Genomic DNA, 18,374 nt, shown 5'->3' with positions numbered 1-18,374 from the left:
GCAAAATACGGCAATAAAGGATGCCATCCTTCTCCACCAGACGATCCCACTGACGCAGCAGAACCATGACTGGTTTGGGGACCTGACTCCTTTCCTCCGGAGAGGGCGGGGACTGCCTCCTCCAGTATACCAAGAAATCCTTCAGGAGGGGGTCAGCCTCCTGCAAAGCACGAATATCCCCCAGAGAGTGAGATGGAAAGGCCCCAATCTCCAACTGAGTAATGGGGGGCAAAACGTTTGGACACTGAGCCTGCTGAAGCGAAGTTGGGACAGGAGTCCCAGGCAACACACCCTCGGCTAGGCTGGAGCTCGTCTCATACTGTCGAGAGAGAGCATCAGCATTCCTATTACTGCGGTCTGAGCGATACTTAATCTCAAAATCGAATGCCGCAAGCTGGGATGCCCGACTCTGCTCGGTGGCACCCAGCTTAGCTGAAGAGAGGTAACTGAGTGGATTGTTGTCAGTGTAAACCACACACTTCTGCCCCAGCAGGTACTCCCGGAACTTTTCTGCCATGGCCCACTTGAGCGCAAGAAACTCCAGCTTCATGGAGCTGTAATTGTCCATGTTGCGCTCATGGGGCCGAAGACCTCGACTGGCATAAGCCACTGGCCTAACAACACCTTCTGTGTCTTGGGAGAGAACTGCACCCAAACCACTGTGGCTGGCGTCAATCTCCAAGATAAATGGGCGTGCGAAGTCAGCATACGCCAGCACAGGGGCAGACACAAGCTTTGCTTTCAGGGCCTCAAAGCTCTCCTCACACTGAGGTGTCCAGATAGCACTCAACCGCTGTCCCGAGCCCTTCTTTGTCTTGGTGCCAGCCAATTTAGCCACCACTTGATGCAGGGGAGCCACCAACGTGGCGAACCCCTCCACAAAGCGCCGGTAATAGCTGGCGAAACCCAAAAAAGATCTCAATTCTGACACAGAACGGGGACACTGCCACTTGGCTACTGCGTCAACCTTGGCTGGATCGGTGGAGACGCCCTCGCGAGAGATTACATGGCCCAAGTAGTTAACCTTCTGCCGGAAAAAGGCACACTTTTCTAGCTTAGCCTTGAGCCCCTCTTGCTGCAGCCTTGCCATCACCATCTCCAGCCGTTGCAGGTGCTGAGAAACAGACGAGGAGAACACAATGATGTCGTCTAGGTACAGCAGTAACGACTGGCACTGCTGATCCCCGAACATCCTCTGCATTAGGCGCTGAAAGGTACCAGGAGCATTGCACAGCCCGAACGGCATACGATTCCACTCGAACAGGCCAAAGGGCATGCAAAAAGCAGTCTTGGGCTTATCCTGCTCAGAAACTGGCACCTGGTTGTACCCGCTGGCCAGGTCGATTGTAGAAAACCAGCATGCGCCAGCCAGGGCATCCAGACTTTCCTCGATGCGAGGTAAGGGGAAGGCGTCCTTCCTCGTTTTGCTATTCAATAAACGGTAGTCAACGCACAGACGGAGGCTTCCATCCTTCTTGCGGACCAACACAATGGGCGAGGCATAAGGACTGCTACTCTCCCTAATTACCTGGGCCTCCAATAGCTGGTTGATATGGGCCCTGACGGCCTCATAATCGGAAGGAGGAATACGCCTGTACCTCTGCCGGATGGGTACGTCATCAAGCAGAGGTATGTCGTGCGAAATGAGGTTTGTGCAGCCCAAGTTTCTCTACTCATGAGTAGAGAAAACAGAGCGGTACTTCTGCAAAAGTAACCATACCTCATGTTGCTCCGACTCAGCGAGAGCAGACAGGTCAATCGCATCCACCATGTCTTGAGCAGGGCTGCTGGTTGTATGGGAGGAAACTGTGATGGGGAAAAAGTGTTCCTCACTAACACCAGCAGGGAGGCTAACAACAGTAGCTTGGCTTATCACTCCTAAACGGGTCCGTGGGTGGAGAACAGCTTCAGCTGTTCCCACATTAGTGACTGGGATGTAGGCAACGCCCTTATCCACCTGGACCAAACATGGAGAGGCCAGCAACCCAACTGGCAGCCAAGACTCAGGAGACTCAAACAGCACAGACTGACCTGACAACTGCTGAGAACAGGTGGTGGCCACCAGCTGCATGACACCACCAGGTATCCGCACGGCCCGCGGGCCCTGTACCTTGACGGTACCAACACAGTCCTCTGGGGCTTGGGCTGCAGACTGGTGCCACTGATGTAAGGCCTCCAAAACTGGTCTCGGTGCCTGTGACACAGAAGGTAAATTAAACAAAGAGCCACCGAAGGCCCCAAACAGCTCTTGATAACAGCGGCGGATTACATTCATTCCTAAAATGCAAGGGACGGAGGGCGTGGCCCCAGGAGAGTCCTTCACTATAAGGATCCCACAAGAGGGCATTTCCTTGCCGCACAAGAGTACACTGAGCTCCAAATAACCAATGTAGGGAATAGCCAGCCCACTGGCAGTCCGAAGCTGCAACCAATGGCATGACTGGAGGCGTTCCTGTCCCCAGGGTGCAAAATGCGCCAAAAAGAAGCTTTCCGTGATGGTGGAAACCATGGAACCAGTATCTACCAAACAAGGGACAGTCACCCCACTAATCAGCACATCTATCTTTGGACACGATGAAATTAGCCTGCCAATCCTATCTTTCTGTGAGCCAGGGAACTCCCCACCTGAACTGTGGCTCTGCAGCTCAGAGGGCTTTAGTTTTCCGACTGGGTAGCGGGAAGATGATTGCCAACTGCCGTACGAGGAGGGCCTGAATCAGAACCTGCTCTGGTGCGGCGTGAAGCCCGCTCCCCAGTGCACTCCCTAGCAAAGTGTCTTGGCTGCTGACACCGGCGACAAATCACCGAGCCACCCCGTGAGGGCCGAACACCTCTTCGGGGGTTCTGTAAAGAAACCACTGTCTCAGTGAGCTGATTTAACTGCTCTTGCTGGCGTTTTAGGAGTTCCTTTAGCTCACGCCACTCAGACTCAGGTGTACCAACAGGGGCAGACCTAGGGCTAGTGTGCACCCCACACTGGAAACCATACGCTAATGGATGGGAATAGCCACGGTCGCGAACACCACCTGAAAACCCTTCTCTTTCCCATCTAATTGCTTCCCCGTGCACCTCTAACAAGGTGGCAGTAGGCACACGGTGAACATATTGTTTAACCCTTTAAAGCCGGTTGAAGCGGACACGCTCCGTTTTGCGTAACTATTTTTAAATCCCTGTAGCACTGCAACCACGTAAGCTAGCGCGATAATTTTTTTTGCATATGAAACCGGCGGAGTTGTACTTACATCTTATGCCATCAGCTTGTCCTAGGTCACAGTTTCCTTCCACATATAGCTTTGCAAAAACTGCATAAAAAGCGCTTGCAGCAACAAAAACATAATATTCCACAAACACGCTTTGCCGATCCGATCAGCTGTCCGTAACACTTCCTACGTCCATCAGCGTGAACTCTCGCATGTCCGCCATGACCTGCCCAAAACCGGAAGTGACGTCATTTTGCGGAAATGTAGTTTTTTACCACCAGGGCCTCATGAGCCTCTACTGGTGTTTTTAAAAGTTATGTTTGACTTTATGACTTTCTGTGTCGTTTCTGGGATGCTTAGGACTCATATTGCACTGCTGGAAATACTTTATTTTGATGCATATGCTGCTTTTTTGCAAATTTGCATTATAATATTTATTTTCGTTTTTCCTGCAGTATATGTAAATTGGTGTATTTCAAAAATAAAACTATGAAGACACTTAAAATAAATTTCCTGTGGTGGGAAAATAGTTTGTGCAACTTTTTTGTATTTACAGTTTTGAGGGATAAGCCTCTTAAATTTCTCTAACTAGAAATATATGTTAAAAAAAACAAAAACGATTTTCAAATTTTTTGTAGTTTATTGCACTTTTTTGCAATTTATGTACTTACTATGCACTTAATGCATACATATTATTAAAATTTGGGCTATAATGGTTGTATTGATGTATATCAACTTGAAATGCTCCCAAAAATGGCACTACAGCATGTAAAAATATAATATAATCTCTGGCGGACTTGATTCTATGGTAGGTCTTAAAGGGTTAAGCTCTCTGCGGAGAGCACTGTCAACAACATGTTCTACAAACTGGTCTCGGAGCAACACCTCTACATTACGCATGCCATCAGGTGCACTTTGTTTTACTTGCTCCATCAGAGCCATTAGCGCTAAGGAAAACTCCTGCAAAGTCTCTCCCTCCCGCTGTCTCCTCGAAAAGAAAGCCTGCTGCAGAGTGACTGCGCATTACCATACAGTTCCTTTAAAATGGTCAACACCCGAGCAGGATCCCCTCACTCTGAATTAGGGCGAAATTTGATCTCCTCCCTTGCTTCTCCCTCTAAATGGTCAAAAATAAAGAACGCTTGATCAGCAACAGACAGGTGCCGGGCACGCATGCACGCTTGAACCTCTTCGACCCATTCAGCTATATTGATGCCCGTTCTGCCATTAAACATGGGACATTTACGGTCCCTAGGCACCACCACCAAACGCTCTGTAACGGCGGCCTGGCTACCAACATTTGGTATGCAACCAGATGGCGCGAAGGAGGCCGACGCGGCACCACCACCAGACTCCAGCACAGCGCCCCTATCCCGGTGCAACTGCTCATTATCTGCTTTTAACTGCGCTACCAAGTCTCTAAGTTGCTGCAATTCTTCCTCCATAATAAATTTAGACCAAAAACAGGGAAAAGTCAGCAAGGTGCTAAAATCCTATACTCTTCCTCCTAAACCTGGATACTGCTCTCTTGTCTATAATCACACACTAAAAAAATATAGAGCCTTCAAAATAGGTGAATTATCCTCTCTGCAAAAATAAAACAATTTACAAGACCAAACGTCTACCTCAAATGTGCATCCTGTCACCAACGCCAAGTATGTGACCAAGTGGTCGGCGGGGTTATAAAAGAAATAATAAAATGACAACGCCACCTAGGGGAATTTCACCCCCAGGAAATATATGTTTAAAAAAGATAGATAAAAAGAATAAGAGGCCGCAAAACCATATTACTACACATTCTAATACTTAGGGAATCTGAGGTTAAGCGAGAGCATACCTGTAGCTGTCATATGATCTACTCGCTTGCTGATCAGTCCATCGCAGAGTGCCAGCATTTACTGCTGCTTTGCGCCGAATGCACGGGAGGAATAATCCAGAAAAACACCGGCTTAACTTTATACGCCACCCTGCAATCAATATGCAGGTGAGTTCCCAATTAACCCAGCTGTGCAACCAAGAGAGCGAGTGCAGGAGAGAGCAAGAGCGGTAGAGCGAGCGAGAGAGAGAGAGAAAAAGAAAGGCGAGTAGCCCATCCGGCTACATTAGTGAAACTGTTGGGAAGACAACGTTGGAGAAACGTGAATATTTTATTTGTACTGTATAATCTGCAGATTCTGACAGAAATCTGCAAATATCATTTGAAGCACCGTTCCTCTCTAAAACAGAAATAAGATCATTATTAGGCCATATGTAAATAACAAAATAACTTTATAACTTAAAGCAAAATTGGGAAACATAAAGTCCGAAACAAGTCTTTATATTAAGGGCCATCAGTCAAACAATACTGTTTGGTCTGGGTCTAAACAGAGCGCGTTGTGTGTGACGTCTTCTTTTGCGCATGCAGGCCGCTTTCAGGGTTCACACTAGAGCGGGTTTGCTGTCGCATTTTATTTGTAGTGTGAACGAGCAGACAAAAAAATCAGATATAATTCAAAATATCGGAATTGAGCATTAAGACCTGCAGTGTGAACGTAGCCTTAGTGAAATCAAATTGCTCAGGTTCTTCTAAATCTGTCTGAAACCTCACCTTATCACCCAACAACACTGTTAAAAATATAATGTATGTAACTGCCTACAAATGCCGTATTTTGCACATATTCACATTAAAGTACAGAGGGTGACACTAATTAATCTTTATTAAAAAAGTCACCCTGTGATTCTTAATTCTTTTAGCTAACTGAGCGCTGACTTCTCATGGTTGTCAGTCAACACAAAGCAACAAAACTGACAAAGTTATAGATGCTGCTTCATGAGTGATACATCATGGCAGACAAAGAAATACAAAATGTCCATGACCTCATTTTCCTACACCTCTCACAGACTGATAGCGTCATTAGTCACTTTCAGTTATAGTTGTATTCCAGTCATGTCCCTTAATTTTGATTGACTCAGTGTTTTACTTCATATATGTTAATAATAATAATAATAATAATAATAATAATAACAATAATAATAATAATCCTCTTTTTTAGAAACATGAGCCATGAACCTGTTAAAACCAAACATAAAACTATCTAAACTACCTCTTTATATGAATTATCAGTCTGCAAAACAACAGCTGTGCATCAGCAGGTGTTCATGCATAAGTAGTGTAACATATCATATAAATGTAGACCACAGTTAACCTGTGTATATATGTCCAACACAACTTGAGCTTTTTGGTCAAATACTCAACTCAACATGCTCAACATAGTGACACCATTAAATATGTTATACCAGTGTGTATACATGTCATAAAAAACAACACTACCTCCTTTAATGCCATGTAATCGTTTAAAAATCATTCTTCCTTGATATAACATATAATCTGATTTATTATCTTCACTCTTTAATTCTTCCTTTTACTTATCTCATTACTACTGAAGTCTAGAAATTATTCATTTGCAAAATCTGTAAATGAATTTGTCACTGTTCATGGTCTTCTATCAAGAAATAATCTATACCACAAAAGCTAACTATAATTTTTTCTGTGCCACTTTCATAGCCTTGATTGCATCTGAGCTATCCCACATAGCAAAACAGGTATGGCCCACACAATGTGCTTACACATGGCCCACATACTGCAAAGAATGATGGCCCTTTGGTGACCCAGATCTGGTTTGCCAGAGTTGGCCCATGCATGGACCAGCACAAGGCCAGTTGCAGACACACTGCTGGCCGAGAACAGTTTCAGCTCTGGCCCCAGATGTCAGCCTAATGTGTACCTTGATCAAGCCATGTAATAACAACATAAAAGTGCAAAAGTAACATGCCGAAACTCTGTTCACACAGTGAATGGACTGATTCTTATATGGCGCTTTCTACTCTCCTGGATTACTCAAAGTGCTCTATACACAGGGTTGCACATAAGTGGTCCGCAGGTGTGCATGCACTGTCAAAATAAAAGACGCGCACCAGATAAGAAGTTGCAACGCACGCTTGCGTACATAAGATTTTCTGGAGGAGGACAGACATTTGTTTAGAACTCTTAAAGATTTCAAAGAAGCAAGCTCCTTTAAGCAATTACTTTGGTGTTCCTCCACCTCCAAAGAAATGTCAGAAGGAGTCCAAACCGCAAAAGAAGCGCGTATTCTCGGAAAAGTGGTTACAGGAGGTGAGCTGGTTTCAAACAAATGATGAACGCACAGAGATGTGTTGCAGAATAAACGGCATATTCCAATAAGTAGGTGACCTGCTCTACCTCCTGAGCTACAACAACCCAGTGGTAGACACGAGTAAACCCTCACTAGGTTTACTCACGAACCTTTCAAACCTGCATTTGATACGTTTGCTACGTAATAATAATGATAATAATAATAGTATTGTATTGCAACATGGCATTTGGGTCTTCTAACTAAAATAGGAAAATAGGAACATAAATAGTGCCATTATTGCCAGACTTGGCCAACATCTGGTTGACGTACACCCTGCCATGACACCAGTCGGTCAGAAGTGCCAGCTTGAGCCTGGGCCACATAAACCAAACCACAATTGGGCCAGATGTGCCATGCCATCACATAAACAGTGCCATCTACCCCAGGCCTGGCCCATATATGGATGACATACCACTTATCATGCCAGAAATCAGCCAGCAGTGTCGGCTTGAGACCAGATCTGGGCCAGACCTGTCTGCTATGTGGGATCTGACTTACAAGTGACCCTTCACTGCTAAATGCAGTCAGTGTTTAATTGAAGCAGTTAGTGTTTAAGATTTATTTACAACTAACTAGATATTAAGTACCAATTGAAAAAATGACTAAATATTCATCATGCAATTAGTTGTAATAGAAACAAAAAATGAAAGATGAATTTTACATAATGCATTTATCTTTTTTTTTTTTTTTTTGTGATACCATTGCAGGTCCCAAGGCAGTGATGGAGATGACCACTAGATCTTTTCATCAATTCAACACAACCACTGCACCTGTTTACCAGTATGCTGAGTTGAGACATTCTCTCGACATTATGTCTGCCATTTTTCTCTCCCTGGTCTTTGTCCTCGGTGTGCTCGGGAATGGAGTGGTTATCTGGGTGACCGGGTTCAAGATGAAGAAAACTGTTAAAGCAGTTTGGTTTCTCAACCTTGCTGTGGCCGACTTCATCTTTTGTGCATTTCTTCCCATTGCCGTGACATCTCTGTTACAGTCTCATTGGCCTTTTGGCCAAGTCATGTGCAAGCTAAACCCCGCTTTAGTCTATCTAAACTTATATGTTAGTGTCTGCTTTCTGATGGTGATCAGTGTGGACAGGTGTGTTTCTGTGGTGTGGCCGGTCTGGGCTCACAACCACCGAAATGTACATAAGGCATCCTATGTGAGTCTGTGTATTTGGATGGTGAATCTGATAATCAGCATTCCATGGCTTTTCTTTATGGAAACAAAGGAAACGAATGACACTGAAGCCAGAATCATCTGCGTCCACAAGTTTGACCTTCATGATGACTTTAAACCATCATCTTTCATTCAGCTGGCATTAGTCTCCCGCTTTCTCCTGGGATTTGCAATCCCCTTCTCTGTCATCGTCTCCTGTAATGTAGTCATAATCCATCGTCTGAGAAGGAGCTGCACTCTGGCAAGGCAATCAAGTCACACTTTTAAGATCATCACTGCCATAATCATTGCTTTCTTTCTGTGCTGGGCTCCCATTCACATTATGGGTCTAATTGAACTTGAGAAACTCAGATCTACTACTACAAGTGGAACATTAGAGTATGTCCTGGTTATCGGGACCCCTCTCGCCATCTGCTTGGCTTGTCTCAACAGCTGCCTGAATCCACTGCTGTATGTGTTCATGGGCCAGGATTTTAAGAATCAAGTCCGCAAATCTATCCACAACATCTTGGAGACTGCCTTCCAGGAAGAAGTTCCTCCAAATGCAACCATTGAGAACAATAAGAAGTCAGGGTCTGACACACAGTTGTAATGTGATTAAAGAGATAAATACATTGTGCTGTACATAGTGACTTTAACTGTGTCTAACAAATAAACTTTTCTTTAAAGTCATGGATCCTCTCAAATTATAGAGTTAATCTCTTATGATTTAATAACATGACTTTTAGGATTGTTGATCAAAAGATGTTAGATTTGTATTGTTGGATTGTCATTTATGCTTAGAAATATCTACTCATATATGCTTAGAGTTGTATAATCAATGTCATGTTGGTAGAGGTTTGATCCTTAGTAGTCTGCAAAGACTTTGTGTGCCTTCCAGAGTGTTCTGGCATGCACACACACAGCTTAAGGTCATGAGAGAGGTTATATTTTCTCTTGCTGATATATGGTGTAGGAAACACACGTATATCTGTTTAAGTATAAGTGCCTTTTGTTTAGATGAACTGCTGGACTTCCAGACCAGCAGGTTTAGGGAAGTCGTTTATGGGGTCATCAAACAGCGCAGTCGGAATTGTCCACAACCACGCTCAGTTTCACAAATAAACAAAAAGCTTGCACCAGCCATAGTGTTCATAGACACAGGAGGGAAAACTGAAAACTTCCCAGAAACTGATATTGTAATAAATTATTCACGCTAAAGCCGCATCTACGTCATTTTGGAAAGGTCCAGAGCCTTTATACACAGCATATGCCAAGCAAACTCAGTGCGAGATAAATAATATGTAGCCTTAGAATTTAACATTTACAGTTTAAAGAGAAACACAGGTCAGTAGCTTCGCTATTGTCTCTAAACATTAAGATCCATAAAAAATCAGTTTTATCAGTAGAGGACCCATGAAACGAGCAAAGCTGACAGTTCTGAAGAGCGGTGCACGCTCTCATTTCACAAGTTGACCTACATTTTCCAGAAAGGACAGAAAGACCACACAGTTAAAACCTGTAAAAATGCTGAATTAAGAAAAAAAAGTTTCACACTATGTATCACCAAGTTAAAAACAAATCCAGCAAAGCTGCTTCTAACACAAACATTTATCTTTCAGGTCGCCTATCTAAGAACAAAGTCTTTCTATAGTGTTAGGATAAAAAACTAATTCCTGTTTGTATAAATTCACACTGAAAACCAAAACGCACACAGCGGTTGATAAACAAAATTAAAAAATGTGTTGCACATCTATGTTTTAAAGAAGGCATCGAAACTCAATGCATATTTTGTTTTGATAATTTTAAATTTAACTGGAAATTTACGCGAACTAACGGCACTGTTGTTAGGTGAAAGGCTTTTTGGGGGATACAAATATTTGATGAAAGGGATATCATAAAGTTTGATCTCAAAGCACTCCATCTCCCTATTCACCATTTCTTGAGATACACGGCGTCTTAAAGTCTGAAACAGTCAACAATGCGCAGTTGTTAGAAACACAATGCAACACGGTTGGGCAGTCGCTTAACTAACTGTAGAAAATCTGGTTGTACAACGAATACACACACAATTTGCATACATTTACCCTGAAAAAAAAATGCACACAGCGGATGATGAACCTAATTAAAACGTGCCATCCGCTAAACACAAGACAGTGCGTGCACAGTGGAGGCTGATGTCTGCAGGTGCCACTTTTCGGATGAGTGAACGCGCGTACATGAGTGTACACGTGCGCGTTCTCGTGCGTGCGAAAGGTGCCCTTTCTGGCGGTCACTGATGGGGGTGTAGGGGGGGCATAGCCAGACCACAGCAGCTTCTTCCTCTATTTGGAGGCCCGAGCAAAATGCAAAACTAGAGAACAAACAGCCACAAATGATGAGGAGGGAAAATGCCAGTGGCCTCAAGCCATTCCTGTTTTAGGGTTTATCCCATTATTGCACATTACAGTCCACCTGCTGTTAATTTCAGAAATACCAAAGCAGCTGAAACTAATTAACCCCTTCTGCTACTTGAATGACCAGAAATGACCAGATCAACAACCCAGAAGTTTAATTGACTTCATATGTATTGGAGTTTGACTAAGCTGGCCTGAGCCAAAGCTTTTATCTGCTTGGCCTGGCACCAGGCCTGCAGATAAGTCATTTAGTATACATATGTATAAAAGATCTGACTGCACAATAGATGTTGGCCAAAATAACAAAAACACAATATTATCTATTAGAAATTAAGTAGCTAACCAATATTAGCAAAGTGAAGTAGATTCTTTCATATAAGTTTCATTTCCACCTGTCTCACTTTTCTTTATTAAACCCAAAGTTCACCTAACAGAGCCATCCTGCCATCATGCTTCTCTAGCACTCAGCGTCAGCTAGCAGCACTGGCACCTGGACACAGTATGATTGATCCCTATGAATAATAGAGCCTAAACAAAGTTTTAGACGATTTGGCAGAAGCTTAGTAATCAGCTTATAGTCCACTGTCAATAAGGCTGCTTGCCTCCAGTTTTTAAGAGCCATTAGGTCTCCTTTTTTAGGTGGCAAGGTCAGAACAGCCCTCTTACAACTCAGTGGAAGTTCTCCAGTCCTAATGCACTCAAATATGACTCCTTTGCAGATCTTCTACAATGATGTCTCAAAAACTCTATCCCGGAAGCCTGGGCCATGGCCATCTGAGACAAAGCTGTTAGCAGTTCATCGGGAAGCACAGGTCCATCCAGGAAAGTCTTGTCAGAGTAAGAGATTTGAGGAATGTCTGACAGGAGAAAGACACTGTCACATTGTTCTGCTTTAAATAAATAATTCAAAGTAAAACTGGACCCCTTCCTTGCACATATCCTTTACATCTGCAATTATTCTCTCACTGGCAAGACTTAGGCAGTGCATGGTTTTCCTCTCAGCCACTCTCTTTTCAAGGACAAAGAAAAAGGAGCTGGACGTATCTATTCCTTTGAACACATTGGTTCTAGCTCTGGTGCATGCCCCTTTTGCTTCTTCCAGCAGGTGAACTCCCAGACTGTTGCGGAGCATCAACAACTGCTGCCTTTTGTCATTGCAAGAGCCCCAACCCCTTCCCCCATAATTTATACTTCCAAGCCACTAATACTTTTTTCTAAATCAGCTCATACCCTCTTCAGCTCTGCAGAGGAAAGAGCCGAGTATTACTGACAACATAGCCTATTCTGTCCCTTCCCCACATCTCACCAAGCCCAGAAAGATACAAAGGCCTCCTTTTTCTGTTTATGTACCTGCCAGTCTCTGAACCTAGACAAAAAGACATATTTTACAAATGCCTCACTTTGAAAATGCAATGTGCAGACCTATGGACTCTTGTTGATAGAACATAAAATCAAACAAAACCATATGATGGTCTGAAAAACCCGAGGGAGAAATTTTATTAGCATGAACAGAAAGATATATAAAAATGATCCAGCCAGCCAATGATCCAGAATTTCCCCATGGGGATCAATAAAGTATACATTATTACTGTTATTATTATTAAGTGTGCCTATGTAATGGCACACTTATTACTATTCGACGGATTTATTGTGTGGATGCTTTTTGCATCCACACTATTGAGTTCCTGTTTCTCTTTATTCTTTATTATTCCAGTTGCCAATTTTTGTACGTTTTTTGGCACTTAACTACTTCCACAATTTTCAGCCGATTTTCACCGTTCAAATTTTAAACTATTCTGCTATTTCTGCTAATGTGTGCTATGACTTTTGGTATGTTTTGCTATTATACTTTTTAAAATATTAAGCTTTTTATGCTTTTTTTTGTCCCATTGAAATGAATGAAAAACTTGCAAAATTCTGCTAAAACTTGCTTGTTTTTGAAACTTAACTACTTCCTCATATTTTCACCTAGAACAACCATTCAAACTTTAAAATGTTCACAAATTCTTCTGCTATTCTTGTATGATTCAGATTTTTCATATCTGTTACCATTTTCATATTGTCCCTCTTTAACTTTTGAGTTTCATTTTTGTGATTTTGCACAAAATACATGCGTTGTTATGGTTGCTATGCACTTGGCTTTCAGTGAGCCACTGTAAGTTTTGCAGTCTTCTCTTCATGTCTGAACAACTTCTTGCTACTCGCTCAATTTTCACTCAACCCACACAAATTATACATCAAAACATAGGTATTTTTGCTGGCTTTCAGAGAATGTCACTGTCATTATTGTGGGATTTATAGAATTTTGCCAAATCTCCTCAGACCAACACAAGGTTGGAAAAGTCTCCATACAAAGTCAATGGAGAGTTTGTTCAAAATCACCGCTTGATTTCTGTCATGAGAGGCATATTCGAATCGTCATATCTCCTTAACGAAGCGAAGTTAAAACATGAGGCTTGTCCCAGTATATCTTCAGACACTCCTGACGCTCACAATTCAAGAATTTTTTTCTCACCTATTACCGTTCTGAGATGAGTTACACTTGTTTGAGGGTAGGAAATTCGTCCTTCGCTCAGATTTCTTCAGATTTCAAACTCTGGAAATGAGGCACTTTTTTCTCTCGTCATATCTTTTTTTTGGATTTCCACAGAGACCTGAAAATTTCCATGACTGTTCACCAAAGCCTGCTGTCTCTTACGGTGAAAGAATGATATCAATACTCCAAATAGATTTAGAGTTAGAAAGCGTTGTTTGAGGGTGAGTCAAGGCAGTTTTCTCTTCGCCTCTACACAGTTATGGTGCATTGCAAGTCAAATATCTTTAATAATTCATACTTTAATGATAAATTGTCAACACTGTAAGATTCCCCCATCTCTTCTGAACAAAACGGTGTAAGAATGACTGTTCTAGCCCCTACGGTTAGGAAATTATAGCCATTTGTTTGAGGGGAATCCTGACTATGAAAAATAGAGTGCACAAATCCTGTCTCTGTGCTGCGTGTGTGTAAAAAGAGGTGCACCTGTTTTGGCGGGAAAAAGTACACAGCGTCTCTGATTGGTGGATTCAAATTTAGCAGCTCCCAGGCTGCTTGACTGACCTAGAAACTTGATTTTCTCTTCCCGTGTGTGTCTGTGTGTGTGTGTGTGTGTGTGTGTGTGTGTGTGTGTGTGTGTGTGTGACAGAGAGAGAGAGAGAGAGAGAGACTTTTTATGGGAGCACCTTATTGTATGATTCAAATTCAATATATTTAGACTGGTTGACTGAATTTGATCCTGTGTGTCTCTCTGTGCTTGTGTGTTTCCATATGTGTTCATATTTGTGATTGTGTGACTGTTATACTTTTTTTTTTTTGCTGATTTTTTTTTTCATTTAACAATTACATTTGAGGGACCCTTAGCATGTTCAGGATTTTTTCAGCTGTCCATTTTGCTTTTCCAATTTATCTATTTAACTTATTACTATTGTGCTAAGTCATAGCATTTCTGCTGATTTACAGTATTTGTGCTAAATACAGCATTTCTGCTAAATCATACTATTTCTGCTATTTTATAGGATTTGTACTTAATATAATATTTCTGCTTAATTATAGTATTTCTGCCATTTTATAGTATTTGTGCTAAAACATAGTATTTCTACTAAATGCAGTATTTCTGGGTAATCATTGTATTTCTATATATTTCTGCCAGGTCCCCAGGGAGTCAGTCCTCTGTAAGGACTGTAATATTCAAACTTACCTATCAGGACCTGGACGGCTTCCCAGCCAGCCAATCATATCTGAGCCCTGGCACATTCAAATTTGCATATTGGGGCCTTCATGGCTTCTAAGACAACCAATCATATCTGAGCCCTGGCACATTCAAATGTGCATATTGGGTCATTCATGGCTTCTAAGCCAACCAATCATCTATGTCATATATCTTTAATATTTCATATTTGTATTTTAAATGGTCAACATTTCAAGATTCCCCCATGTCTTCTGAAGAAAACGGTCTAAGAATGACTGTTTTAGCCCCTACGGTTAGGAATTTATGGCTGTTTCTTTGAGGGGAGTCCTGACTATGAGAAATAGACAGCACAAATCCTGTCTCTGTGCTGCGTGTGTGTAAAAAGAGGTGCACCTGTTTTGGCGGGAAAAAGTGCACAGCCTCTCTGATTGGTGGATTCAAATTTAGCAGCTCCCAGGCTGCTTGACTGACCTAGAAACTTGATTTTCTCTCCCTGTGTGTGTGTGTGTGTGTGTCTGTGTGTGTGTGTGTGTGTGTGTGTGTGTGTGTGTGTGTGTGTGTGTGTGAGAGAGAGAGACAGGGAGGGAGAGAGAGACAGGGAGGGAGGGAGAGACAGAGAGACAGAGAGAGAGAGAGAGAAAGAAAGACACACACAAAGACCTTTTTAAGGGCAGCATCTCATTGGTGGATAGAAATTTAATATATTCAAACTGGTTGACTGGCATATACCCTGTGTGTTTGGCTCTCTCTATGCTGCGTATGTGTAAGCAGTTGCACCTGTTTTGGCGGGAAAAAGTAAACAGCCTCTCTGATTGGTGGATTCAAATTTAGCAGCTCCCAGGCTGCTTGAATGACGTACAAACTTGCTGTTCTCTCCCTGTGTGTGTGTGTGTGTGTGTGTGTGTGTTTGTGTGTGTGTGTGTGACAAAGAGAGAGAGATAGAGAGGTCGAGAGAGAATTTCTATTGAAGCATCTTATTATATGATTTTAATTTAATATATTTAGACTTGTTGACTGAATTTGATCCTGTGTGTCTCTCTGTGCATGTGTGTTTCCATATGTGTACATATTTGTGATTGTGTGACTGTTATACTTTTTTTGCTGATTATTTTTCGTTTAACAATTACATTTGAGGGACCCTTAGCATGTTCAGCATTTGTTCAGCTGTCCATTTACTTTTCCAATTTTTCTATTTAAGTTATTACTATTGTGCTAAGTCATAGCATTTCTGCTACTTTTCAGCATTTGTGTTAAATACAGCATTTCTGCTAAATCATACTATTTCTGCTTTTTTATGAGATTTGTGCTAAATGCAGCATTTCTGCTAAATCATACTTTTTCTACTTTTTTATGAGATTTGTGCTAAATATAGCATTTCTACTAAATCATACTTTTTCTGCTATTTTATGAGATTTGTCCTGAATAGAGCATTTCTGCTAAATCATACTTTTTCTGCTATTTTATGAGATTTGTGATAAATACAGCATTTCTGCTAAATCATACTTTTTCTGCTATTTTATGAGATTTGTGCTAAATACAGCATTTCTGCTAAATCATACTTTTTCTGCTATTTTATGAGATTTGTGCTAAATACAGCATTTCTGCTAAATCATACTTTTTCTGCTATTTTATGAGATTTGTGCTAAATAGAGCATTTCTGTATTATCTTAAGATATTAAAGTTGTGCTAAGTTACTACATTTTAGCAAAGTTCCTTTGTTTCTGCAAAGTTTCTTTGCTTCTGCAAAGTTTTTACAATTTCTGCAACTTTTCAGCTTTTTCAGCTAGTTTCAGCAAACAGCTTCAGCGTTCCAGCATCCACACTGCATTTTCGCAGGAAATGCAAATTTTTCTAGTTATTCTTATACTTATTATTATTTTTCTTCCGCCTGAAATTATGAACCGTTTCACGGCCCGCAGCTTTGAGATGACCCCCACGTATGTCACACCGTTTCGTGCGGCTCGATCGGGAATAGGGTGCTATGACTTTTGGTAGGGATTCGTTGCACAGTTTTCCCAAAATTCCACAAAAAAGACCCCATTTTTCCCCATGCATTTCGATTGGGAAGGGCCCAAAAAAAGGCGCCAACCCAGGCCACTTTGAAGGCCTACCGCTCGGCCATACTTTGTCGTGGAAACGTCATTTAAACTTTAAACGGGTCACAAGATGTTGGACTTTTATTGACCAAATCCTCGTTGCAATATCTTTTACGGTTGTTTCACAAGAGCAGTTTAAGTTTTAGGAAAATTGAGATTTTCACGGAATGTTCGCCGCACTGTCAACTGCCAAAAAAACAGAGTGTGGGGAATAATTTAAAAAATTTGTCTTTCTCTTCCTGTCCCATCCAAACTATTTACCCTACATCAATAATTTATACAGCAAAACGTAGCTATCGTTGTCTTCTTTCATCCAATGTTTTTCTTATCAAGATCAGATTTACGGTTTTCTCACAAATGCCATCAAAGCGCAGCCTCCTCCCTCTCTGTCCCCCATAGACGACCATTCTAAAACTGCTCTCAATTTTCAGCTCAAACCTAACATCGAAGGGTGTCTTTACACTGTCACCACGTCAGTATAATACACTCTACAGGCATGAAAATTTAATATGTTGTAGTCTGGAAGTTCCTGCCACTCATGGTGAAAGAATTATTGCGATCGGACCTACAGTTTTCTCTTGGCAAGCATTTGTTTCAGAGCTTAATTCCTGTTTGCCCAACTCTCTGTCTGACCCCAACTACAGAGTGTGTGTGTGTGTCCCATCCCCTCCTGCCACTCACAGGAGTTACTATAGCAACAGGCCCTAACAGCTGAGTACAGGAAAAGCTGATGACTCTCTGCTTAAAACTCAACAGTTTTTTGCTCTAAATACATACATCCTGATGACTTTGGACAACTGATCCGGCAGTAGCATAGGCACACTTAAAATTTCTTCGGAAATTTTCGCTTTCTAGTTATTATTATTATGTCAAACTTGTTTTATGTGGGTACATAGACCTAAATGTGTCAATAAGGCCTCAGACTCAGCATATTACCCAAGAGTCTTGCAGAAAGTGGGTGTGGCTCAAAACCCCCCATTTGATCCTGACTGGGATTCACTGTACAATTTTAGCACCCAGTAGCCACGGAGCAGAAGCCAGAGGGGGCTGCACTGGCGCGCCCGCCGGCTCTGCCGGCAGCCAGCTGTGCCAGAGTGAACCGAGCTGCAGGCCCCGAGGCCGGAGGTTCGAGGGCCCCCTTTGCCCCGGAAGAGGCCTGACCGAGCGACAGGCACCAGGCCCCGCCAAGTAGCCACCGGGAGTGAGCTGGTGTATACCTGAGCGCCCAGCCCCGGACACCAAGAACCACCAATGCACCGACCCCTGAGTGCATCAGTTACCGGCAGGGAGTGTGGTGAGGGGAGATAGGCCTCCACACTTTGGAGGGCCTGGGTGTTCCCAGGGAGGTGGAGTCTAAGACCTGACCTGACATATAAACACAGACAAACAGGCACACACAGACACAAACATGCATTCCCACCCTCATGCACACATATACAAACACTCAGCACTCATCCAACGTAGGAATAGACATATATGCACATGTACACACAATCGCACTCCCCAAACATACTCTATACCCCGGGTCCAGGTACCCTCGCCCCCAGAGGGGGAAACGGCACCCAGACCCAAGAGATGTGACCCTTTCCCCCCGGGGTGGAGGCAAGCA

At 42.6% G+C, this 18,374-nt stretch overlaps 1 protein-coding gene across 1 annotated transcript; it reads left to right on the top strand.

The window, feature by feature from the left end:
- Positions 1 to 8,114: 8,114 nt before the first annotated feature.
- LOC134635437 (C3a anaphylatoxin chemotactic receptor-like) lies at positions 8,115 to 9,161 on the top strand. Its single transcript, XM_063484821.1, has one exon. It carries the CDS (start codon positions 8,115 to 8,117, stop codon positions 9,159 to 9,161), a length of 1,047 nt encoding a protein of 348 aa, XP_063340891.1.
- The last annotated feature ends 9,213 nt before the right edge of the window (positions 9,162 to 18,374 follow it).

Source organism: Pelmatolapia mariae, linkage group LG10_11 (genome assembly GCF_036321145.2).
Source record: "Pelmatolapia mariae isolate MD_Pm_ZW linkage group LG10_11, Pm_UMD_F_2, whole genome shotgun sequence".
Taxonomy (NCBI): Eukaryota; Metazoa; Chordata; class Actinopteri; order Cichliformes; family Cichlidae; genus Pelmatolapia; species Pelmatolapia mariae.
The sequence above is the reverse complement of the archived record's forward strand: the minus strand, read 5'-3'. Positions and strand labels throughout refer to the sequence as shown.